The sequence below is a fragment of the Mus caroli genome, chromosome 11 (genome assembly GCF_900094665.2).
Source record: "Mus caroli chromosome 11, CAROLI_EIJ_v1.1, whole genome shotgun sequence".
Taxonomy (NCBI): domain Eukaryota; kingdom Metazoa; phylum Chordata; class Mammalia; order Rodentia; family Muridae; genus Mus; species Mus caroli.
In genome coordinates, this window is record NC_034580.1 from 110,829,739 (window position 1) to 110,840,652 (window position 10,914).

The window sequence follows — 10,914 nt, forward strand, 5'->3', positions numbered from 1 at the left end:
CTTTAATTGGTGCTATCTTTGGCCTTGGTTGGAGCTGCTTCCTTCTTCTGTGGTGTACATGACCATCAAGCCTAAAACACCTTCATCCCAACCCATGGCAGGGAGGGAGAAGAAAAATTTCCACAGCCAGATTTTGAGGAGGAGAGTGCCCTGAATTCTGTTTTCTGTGTGTGGCATTGTCTCTTGATCAAGAGTTCACGGCAGCTTTGTTTACCTGCACAAGACCAAGTCTGCAAGATCAGCTAGTGTTCCATCAGGCTGCACAGTTACCCGAGAGTTACAGAAAGAATAAAAGAAATGACCGGGGTGGGGGGAGGGGAGGAGACTTGAAGGGGAACAGGGAACACATGACTAAGGGGGTGGGAGGGTGGGGTCGAGGTGGATATGATACAGTGATGTTGTACACAAGTGTGAACTTACCAAGGAATAAGGAAAGGTATCCAATTAAAAATCTACTTAATTTTATTTAAAGAGATTTATTTATTTATTTATTTATTTATTTATTTATTTATTTATTTATTTATGTGAGTGTTTCATCTGAATGTACACCTGCATGCCAGAAGAGGGCATCAGGTCTTTTTACAGATGGTTGTGAGCCACCGTGGGGTTACTGGGAATTGAATATAGGACTTTTGGATGAGCAGCTGGTACCATTGAGCCATTTCTCTAGCCCGAAATTACTTAAATATATAGGTGTTTATTGGGTAAATTCTCTATGTGTTTAATACAGCACAAAGAATCTTCTAAAAGTCTCAGAGCATTCTCAAAAATACACATTTCCTGGCTCTTCTCGGCCACTAGAGGAGCTGTGTCTAGGGACATGGCCTTGATGTCAACAGACTTCACTGGTTCTCATAACAGGGCCAAGAGCTGCTTCCCCCAGAGGACCTCTGAGGCCTGTTCACCCAGAGTACTGCACCAAGCATGCTCAGGAACAGGGGCAACTTCAGAGACACCAGGATCCAGAAGTGGGGGCTGCTCAGAAGAGACCTGTAAGGGACAGAGTCACAGTAAGCTCACTTCCCAGAAGGTGACAATAATGCCCTGTGCTATGTGACTGCTTCTTAACCAGGTCTGTGTCCACAGAGATCTATGCAAGGACAAGAAGAAGGACGACCAGTGTGATTAATACAGAGCCAAAGAAGTAGTCTTGAACTGAGGGCCTGACCTGCTGTCTTGAGACTAAGCCCATGGGCCTCTCCCCCTATGGTCTATAACAGTGCAGGAATTTCCTCCCCAACCCATACTCAATTCTCTTCTAACTACTCAATTCTCTCCTCCCATCTCTTTTGGTGGCATTTATTTATTTATTTATTAAATTACTTACTTTTTAAAAAAATATATTATGTAGCCTTAGCTGGCCTGGAACTCATTATGTAGACCAAGATGGCCTTAAACTCATAGAGATCCATCTGCCTTTGCCTCCCAAATACTGGGTGGCTTGTGTCATCACTCCTAGTGGCTTAATTATTTTACATAGTTAATTGTGTGTGTGTGTTTACTCATGTGTGTGTATGCAGGTACACATGCATATGCATGAATGTGGGCATCAGAGGAATGACCTTGGTCATTCCTCAAGAGTCACCCCTTTGTGTTTGTTCTGAGACATGCCTTGCTATGCAGCACTGGCTAGAATGGAATTCACTATGTAATCCAGGTTGGCCCTAAACTCCTAGAGCTTGCCCTGCCTCTGCCTCCCAAGTGCTGAGATTCAAGGTGTGAGCCACACAACTGGCCTATCTATCTCATCTATCTTGTTTGTGACACAATCTCTCACTAGCCTGCAGCTTGCCAAGTATGCTGGCTAGTCAGTGAGTCACAGGCATTCTCCTGTCTCTTCCTCAGCAGCTCTGGTATTTCAAGTAGGTGCTGCCCTGCTGACTTTTCATGTAGGTGATGTGACTCAAACTCAGATGTACTTCACCAGCAGACCCATCTCCACAGAGCCATTTGTCTAGGCCCTGGATGTGTTAAGGTAGAAACCGCTTGGCAGCAAGCTAGGTCACTCAGCAGGTCAGTATCTGAGTGTCATTTCTGTGTATCGCAACTGGCACTCACAAGACCCTCTCAGGTCAGCCCGAGATTGGGAAATCCATATAGGAGGGAGATACAAACAGTTCCACCTGTGCTCTCTCACTATGACCCCTGCTCCCCATCCAAAGGTGTCAGGGATGTCAGTTCCTCACCGAAGCTCAGGGCTGGGAGCAGGAATTGTGTCGTCTGTGGTCACGTTGGGCTGAGTGTGCACTGGTGAGGATGTGGGGGACGCCGGAATGTTCATACCGTTCCCAGGGCTGGAACCTTTGACTGGATCAAAGGATGTAAACACAAGACAATTCCCATGACCTCCACTCCATGCCTTACCCTCTAAAGCCTCTGTCACTCTGCTTCACACAGGTCCCTAGGGGCATGTGAATGGCTGCCTGACAGCAGATCAGCCACATGGACAACCAGGTGAGGCCAGGGATTATCTTCCCAGCCCATATCATGGTGAGCAGTCTGGGTGGCATTTGCAAACATGAACCCAGTTTTCTTAGAGAGGACAGCTTAAGTGTCCCAAGTGTCTTAAGTGACAAGACCTTAGTGAGTAACAGGTCCCATCCAGCCTCAGCCACACCTTTTGCCTCCTTGTCCACCATCTTTCTGGGGACAAACAGGGTAGTGGGACTCCATGTCTGCCTGGCCCATTCATTCCTAGTGTCAGCCAGACAGTCTTCTCTGAGGAATGAGGATATGAAAAGTTCTAGAAAGGCAGATGTGTGTAGGCCCCTGGGGAGAATGGCCTTTACTGGAGAGTAGTGATGTCAGTGGGATCGAAGTTCCCAATCTTCAGTACAATCCCACAGAGGAGGTTTCAGTGAAACATATAAAGGGAAAATCAAAGTGGAGGACCAGGCACCTGAAGCTGGGTATGGTGATAAATGCTAGCAATTCCAATGCTGGGGAGGCACAGACAGGAAGATCAGGCATTCAAGATGTATCCTAAGTACACAGTTAGATAGTGGTTAACCTGGGCTACACAAGATCCTCTCTTCAAATAATGATGATGGTAATGGTGATGAAGAAGGAGAAGGAGAAGAAGAAGGAAGAAGAGGAATTATAAAAAGGAAGGGGAGAAGGAGGAGGAGGAGAGAGAGGAAGAAGAGGAGAAGGAAGAGAAAGAGGAGGAGGAGGAGGAGGAGGAAGAAAAGAAAAAGAAAAACTTGGATTAACAAAGAGGATGGGCCCTTTCCTTCAGTCCCTGTCACTGCCTCAATCCTTAAACTGATGCACCAATTTGGTTTCTGTGAAAATGGGAGGCTCCATTAGAGGAGAATCAACTACAAACTTGGAGAATATTGGAGAGCAAAGTAGCTGAAAGCCTGTCTTCTGTCCTGTTTGACCCTCAGCCCAAAGAAGAGGAACCTTGGAGGGATTCTCTGAGTTTCTTCCAGCAGTTAATGGTTCCTTGGAGAGGGGACATAGGGGATCTTGGAGGGGGTAAGTGGGTTCCTTGGGGCACTGAGAAACTCCATAGACTGCCTAGGCTCCTCCTTGTGTCTCTGGTGGTCCCTCAGAAGTCCCAGAACCAGTGATGAAGCTGGTACCCAAGGTTAAGTGTGCACTCTGTCCCAGGTCAGAGCCACCTTTGAGAGAGGGGAGCTGATGAGCTAGGGTATCATTCATCTATGGAGAATGGAGACAGGGCCAGAGACCTGGGAAAGTGTACTTGAGTCTTAACAGGACAGGAAGTCACAAAGAGCCAGTGATGTGATTCAGAGTCTGTTTCTAGAAAGTTTCAGGCCTGAACCTGTCCCATGGTGCACAGAGAATCCCCACCAGTGGCTGATGAGATAGCTCAGGGGGGAAAGGCCCTGCTTACCAAGCCTGATGACTTGAGTTTGACCTACAAGGTGGAAACAGAGAACTGACCCCCAGAAGTTCTCTGTTCACTCACACACACCAAGGGAAGTCCCCTAGAAACAAATACATGAACAAGCAAACAAATAAATAAAATAATAAAGTCGTTTCTAAGGACACAGGTCCCCACTGTGCCTGTGTGCGCACACACATGTACTGGTGTACATATAGTATCACACGTACCACACATGCTCTCACAGAGGCACGTGTGCACTCACACTCCCTGTCCTGAATCTCTCACTAGCCAAGTTCAGCATGATGACGTTCCTGGCTTCCTTCTTCCATAAGGGAATGGTAGGCCTGGACTCAGGCTGCCCTGGCAGGAGGGAGGCTTACCTGGGACCACGAACAACTCAACCTTGAAGGAATTACCGATCCATAAGTAGGCATCATAAAAAAATCTTATATCCACCGCACACTTGTAGGTGCCTGCATCCTCCAGGGTGAGGTTCTCCAAGGTCACTGTGAAGGTGAGGTTGTCTGGATGGTCCCTGATGGTCACTCGGCCATTCCTAGCTTCTTCTGAGCCACTGGTCTTGACAATATCTTTACACACTAAATTAGGTTTCAATCTGCACCAGATTTTGTTTTTAGTTTTTAATTTCTCCTCATACTGACAGGATACACTGAGCGACTCCCCCACAGTGCCTGTGACATTGCTGGGACCACGCACGGGGAAATGGCCTGGAAAACACAAATCTCAATTCTGCACCCTGACAGCTGGGTAGTAGGAAGTCTTCCCTTGGGTCAGGTCTTAGAAAACCCTCTAGTCTTGAGGAAACCATGAGAAAGGAGACAGGCTTTGTCAGATTAGGAGTCAGGACTGAGGTCATAGAGAGATTATAAAATAAATAGATTATATGGTTATGTAGCAATGACTATCACAGGTGACCCTCTCAGTTGTCCTGAATCTGCCTCAGGTGTGGTAGACATGACTGTATTGTGCAAAGAAACCTGGTAGCCCCTGGGGAGCAGATGCTCCCAGTCCTGGATACCACCCAACCCCACCCTTCCTGCTTCTCTCTAGACCCCTCTGCCTGTGTTGGCTTCTCTCTCTTTCCCTCTCTCGCACCTCCCATAGAATTTCTTCTTTAAAGTACACTCAATACACCTACCTCCGTGCGTATCTGAAACCAGGGAGAGTAGCAGAGCTGAAGGCAGCCACAATCTTATTTCTCTGGGGTTCATTTCTTCAGCTTAGCTGTCTCTTGCACCCACACCAGGGCCAAGAGAGGAGAAGGAGATGTCTCCTTCTAGACAGTAGAATGCCCTCTTGCCTAGTTCTCCTTTCTGTCCTCTGCTTCCTGGTCCCTGGGTCTCACTGAGGCTCCAGATGAACAGGTGCAGGAAGGGTTCTGTTGATGTTCCAGGCCTCAGAGGCTTTGGTTCCTACCACACCCAACAAGTGGGGAAACCCACGACTGGGGACTGATGATGCCATCTGTCCCCTAGCCTTTACCCAAGAGCTTCAACCCTCCTGCCAGTGGCCTGGGGAGCATTTCCGTTTCTGGTCAGGTTGACCACCCTCTGTGAGAAGCCCCTTCCTGGGTGGATTGGAAAGGTGCCATTCTGTTGCTCTAACTGTGTGACCATAGAGCAATCACTTCCTTCCAAATATCAGATTATAGGGCACTCTTACTCCTTGGGGTGTCTAGGACCATTTCCGAGTTCACACTGCTGGTCAAGGTCATGCTGTGACCCGATCCCTTAATTAGAATTTGTCTGGGTGCTGTGTCCCCACAAAGAGTTCAGACCTGTAGGTCACAGCTTTCTCTAATCTTGTCTTATTCTGTTTGGTTTGTTATTTTTCTGTGGCAGAATTGCTATCCTAGGATGGCCTCTATGTAGGTAAGGAGGACCTTGAACTGTTCCTCCTACCTCCAACTCCTGAGTCCAGCAGTTTATGGTGTTTGTCACCACAGCCCATCCATGCTGTGCTCAGGATTGAACCCAGGGAGGGCTCTGCGCATGCTAGACAAGCTCTCTGCCAACTAAGATGCATTCACAGCCCTGATTATTTGAGACAGTATCTCACACTGCAGCCCAACCTGGGCTCAAATGCAGTATTTAGCTGAAGCTAACCTTGAACTCAGAGAAATCTCCCATCCCTTGAGTGCCAGACCTAGATGGGAACCACCATGCATGACAGCTCTCTCTTCTTGTGTCTCTGGGCTCCATATCTAGACATGGATATGATTTGGGATAGGTGCTGTGTGGCAGAATGGAAGAATGATCTCAGATCTCTCCTTTCTGATGACTCAGTTTCCAAGTGCTGGCCATCCACTTCCCTTTCATGTTGGGGAAGAAGGGAAAAGGGGAGTCTGAGAGCCTGGTGAGCCACCTGACCGTAGAGGTACCGACACCCCTCTGATCTACAGCCATATCCGCAGGCTGTGGTGACATTTTGAGGGGACCTTTACACTTAAGGTTTGCTGGGTTTGGACTCTCCTGGGTTCATTCCTGAGCACAATCCTTATTCCACTCACTTCCAATCCCCATTGACACAGAATGCAGATGTTTTCCCTACTAACACAGAATGCAGATGTTCTCTCACTGTATTATTCTCTTGGCTCTCACTGATTGACCATCAGGGTATCTGCCTGCATTTTTCTATGTCCACTGTTTCTTTATGCTCTACAGAATATCAGATCAACAAGAGCTCAGAAACCACTTTTTGTATTCACTCAGGACTCTAAGGCATGGTCACTGCTTGCTCTCTGTGTCTAATCACTGGTCTATTGCTGTGAGGACACACCATGACCACAGCAGCTAGTATAAGAGAAAACATTTAACCAGGGCTGGCTTGCACTTTCAGAGGCTTGGTTCATTGTTATCATGGTCAGCATGGTGGCAAACATGGCAGGTATGGTCCTGGAGACAGCAGAATGACATCCTGATTTTCAGGCAGAGAAAGAAAGGCAGAGAGAGGTGAGAAAGAGAGAGAGATGACAGATGAGCGGGAGCAGAGAGAGAGACTGAGAGAGTCAGAGGAAGAGAATGATCAGTGCAGAGAGAGAATTGATCAATGATCAATTGTGTGAGCTTTTTGAAACCTCTAAGCCCACTCCCAGTAATACACTTCCTCCAAAAAGGGCCACAACTCCTCATCCTTCAAAACCTATCAAGCAGTCCCCCNCTCTGATGGCAAAGCTTTTGAATATATGAGCAGGGGTTAGGGGTGNTTGTGCTCTGATGGCAAAGCTTTTGAATATATGAGCAGGGGTTAGGGGTGGTTGTGCCAGTTTGTGGAGTCATTCTTATTTGAACCACCACAGTATCCAATAAGCCCCAGTGTGTCCTAATAGCATAAGTGGGTGGTAGATTCAGAATCAGCATGCCTATGCCTACAGGTATCTGCTAAATGGTGGGATTTTTAGAGGATTTGATGCTGGCAAATTCATCGTGGTGCCCTGGCAGCTGAAGCAGATGGGCATGAGGCTGGAGGCCCCCTTTGCACAAGCAGGTGAGATCTAGCTCNAGGAAGAGCAAAGCTGAACAAAAGGACCTAATGCATTGTTCTGGATTTGAAATTGTTTTCACATTTGAACCAGGTCAAAATGTCATGGGCCTGGGAAGAGTGTGTCAGGGCCCTACGAGGAAGGAGCATTGGTCAGAACTCACCCAAATGTCTCCATGCTTCCCCAGAGGAGACAGCCCGAGCACTAGGGTATCTGTGCCTAAGAAAGGGAATAGTNAGACATCAGGGAATTCTCAATACTGCTCTGAACCAAGGGGCACAGGAGCACTTCACCTCCTGTCCTGAGCTGTGGATAATGGAGACCAGAGAATGTGGGTGTCACATTCAGGACTGTTCTATTGATGACCTCTGACCTCTGGTATTTCCTCAGCACAGGACCTGACTCATAACACAGCACACAAATCATAACTAACTCAGCAATGAGATCAGTCCAAACACTCTGTTCCAGAAGCGAGGGACGTAGTAATGGGGAGTCACATTCCAGGTAGAGTCACAGAACCTCNTCCAAGTGGTAAATCATTGTACCCGAACAACACAATGCCACATTCCCTCTGGGCNGAACACTTCAGTGCAGACAAGGGACTGAGTGTTGGTGATAGTCCATAGCTGAATTGCCAAGTGAACCTCACGCTGATATTCAGTGGCTCTGCAAGGGGCTGTACTGGTTAGATAAGCCTTGGGCAGACAAGGAAAATGCATAATAAGTTATATAGAGTCACAAAGAGATTTATAAACACATGGTTGTAGCAGAAAGTCCTGTATGACATGAGCCATTTCCTGTGACCCTCTTATGGCCATGTATAAGCCCCAGTGCATTGAACCCCTTAGATTGGGTTTAGTATATAATCTTGCTATCTTGCTTGCTATTCTTATTGGCATTATTTCATTAGTAATTGTTGTGTTTCCACTCATTTTTAGAGTTCTTCTGAGACCAAGGTGGGGCATTCTAGAACTTCTTCTAAAAAATTTAAAGGGGGGAGGATGCCACACCCACTCCAGTGAAGACTGCGTGGCAGGCCCAAAAGCTTGGACACAGTCCTGAGGCAAAAGTGTTTCACAGAAACTTAGCCTCCTGGAACCATGGCATTCCCATAGCACGAATGCTCCAAATTTGTCCCTGCAATAGTGTGGAGGGTCTTGCATGCTTCTTGCAGTATTTTACTGGATAGGAGCTAGAAATCTCAGGGAAAGCTTAGGAAAGTATACTTAGAATGCTCATTACAGACATGAATGGCAGCCTACATTACATAATAGTAGAAAGAAGGTGGGTTGTGGTCTTAGGAGGAACTGTAATATTATTCATGAAAGGGTTAGAAGTATGGAACTCCCCTGGTGCATGTTTTTCACTAGGCCCACAGGAATAGCATAGGTAGATATTTACTAAGGGACCCCTTCTGGTGGGTTTAACAATAGACTAACACTTCATCAGACCTTTAACATGGCTCCTGTGAATAGCTGACTTTTGATAGGGCTGATCTTATCTCATTTGTAAACATTGCCTGGATCCTGCCATCTTTTTGTATGCATTTTTTGTTTTGTGTCAGATAATGTCAATGTACCTTGGCTGATGTGTCACCTACCTTCTTTGTTTTCCTTCTGTATTATANGTCTGGTGCTCGCTTTGAGAAATTACATTCAGATGCAACACTTTCTCTGGTGTCCATGTCTGTTTTGTCATCTGCCAACTCCTTGCTCACCTCTGCCGGTATCCTGGTTCCCAATGCGTGGAAAGACCAACTGAATCCAGTCCGTGGCACCCTGACTCTGTCCCAGATGCATAACCATTGATAAGGTATGCATGGGGTATGTACGGCTGTGCAAAGTGTGGAGTTCATAATTACATCTGATGTATTATGTATATATGCATCATGTCTGTAGCATGTGTGGCATGTGTCCTGTGCATAGATGTATGAGGTATGGTGTATATTAGTGTATAGTATATATGTATCTTTTGTGGTGTGTACACTATGTACTACTTATATGTGTTACATGTATGCTGCGAGTGGTGCATACATGTGTGTGACATGTTTAGCACATGTGAAGTATATTCATGTGTATATTTTATAGTACACACATGCCAATGACTCCCTTTGATCCTGAAGATGTTACAGTTGCAATGATATAAGTGCCTTAGTCAGCCATGCCTTTTCTGTGTAGCTATAAGTCAGTGATAGACCAGCCTGCTTCAAGTGAGTTCTGGGACTATGGCCCCACCCAGGGACTGGCCCTGCCTCTGGGAGCCTCTCTCTCCTGATAGAGTGCAGGACTGGAATTATTGTTGCTCCACATGCCTCTCTGGAAGGCAGAGAGGAGTGGGAAGGTGGGGAGGCATGGGTGATGATGCTCCCTGCATACACACACACACCATCTGTAACTGCCTGTGGACACAGGCTTGGAGTCATCAGTATTTTACCACAGTTGCTGCCAAAGCAAAGCCCCAACTCCAGACTTCCACAAGCACACAAATTTATTTCCTGCTCTCGAGAAGAATGAGTCAGCACACACCAACCACTTGGCCAGGCTGAAGATGCCTCCTGTCCACTGTAGGTCACAGGAAACCACATGATGGCTCTTACAGCCTCAGTGGAGGGGCAGAGGGACATGTGTCACATAAACTCACATCATCAAGGGGCGTGGGGAGTGTGTGTGTGTGTGTGTGTGTGTGTGTGTGTAAAGAACTTCGTTTTCTGCAGTAAACCACAGCTATGGTGGTTCAGTGAATCTGAGAGAGACCTTGGGGATTCCTGAAACAGCAGGAAGGTCAGACTGAACTCAGGTCTATTTATGGAAATGTGCCGGGACCATTTGCTTTGGGCAGCAAACAGCATGACCATCAAACTGGCTCCTGTAGAAAGCATGTCTACCAGACAGATCCTGGAGCTTTGGCCCACAGGAGTACGAGGGACAGTGGTGAGGGAGTGACAGAGTCTATGTGTGGTTGATGGGACATTGTCTGAGTTAGTTAAGGCACAGTCACCAACATCATAGATATTTCTCTTATTTCTTTACACTACCTGACATCATTCTAAAAAGAAAAAAAATTACTTGCATTTTTGTCACAGGTATTTGATTTTTGTTTGTTTTTAATTAAATTAATTAAAAATTTGATACTGTCTCTGTTCCCAAGCTTGTTTTCAACCTTTGATCCTCCTATCGCAGCCTCCCAAGTGCTAGGGTTATAGGTAAGTGCCGCTACATATAACTATTATTGTCATTTTTGACTCTCAGACAGGTTTTTCCTATGTAACTCTGCTAGACTTGAAACACTCTGTGGAGGTCAGGCTGGCCTTGAACTTGCAGCCAGCCTCCTGTCTCAACCTCCTGAATTAGGAGGGTTAGATACACATACTTCCATATTTAGTTGATTTGTTTGTTTTACAATAATTAATTTCTGGGGCAGTGAAGACAGATCAGTAGGTAAAATCCTTGTAAGTAGGAGGAACTGAGTTCAATCACCAGAATACAGTTAAAAAGAGTCAAGGCCTGGTGCGCATGCTGGAATCCCATGGCTGAGGAGGCAGAGACAGCTGTATTCC

General features: G+C 46.5%; 1 protein-coding gene across 1 annotated transcript; it reads right to left on the reverse strand.

Annotated features, from left to right (window-relative positions):
- Positions 1-666: 666 nt before the first annotated feature.
- LOC110306095 (CMRF35-like molecule 6) lies at positions 667-5,178 on the reverse strand. The gene is made up of 4 exons (XM_029484143.1): positions 5,016-5,178; positions 4,237-4,584; positions 2,187-2,307; positions 667-990 (listed from the first exon to the last, which is right to left on the reverse strand). Exons 1-4 carry the CDS (start codon positions 5,086-5,088, stop codon positions 843-845), a joined length of 690 nt encoding a protein of 229 aa, XP_029340003.1. The 5' UTR covers positions 5,089-5,178; the 3' UTR covers positions 667-842.
- Between the last annotated feature and the right edge of the window lie 5,736 nt (positions 5,179-10,914).

Excerpts from the sequence above, each read along its gene's own strand:
- LOC110306095 (XM_029484143.1), bottom strand. The coding sequence starts at position 5,088 with ATGAACCCCAGAGAAATAAGATTGTGGCTGCCTTCAGCTCTGCTACTC. Across the intron at positions 4,585-5,015 it reads GGTTTCAGATACGCACGGAG|GCCATTTCCCCGTGCGTGGT; the intron begins GTAGGTGTATTG and ends TGTGTTTTCCAG. Across the intron at positions 991-2,186 it reads GCTCCCAGCCCTGAGCTTCG|GTCTCTTCTGAGCAGCCCCC; the intron begins GTGAGGAACTGA and ends TGTCCCTTACAG.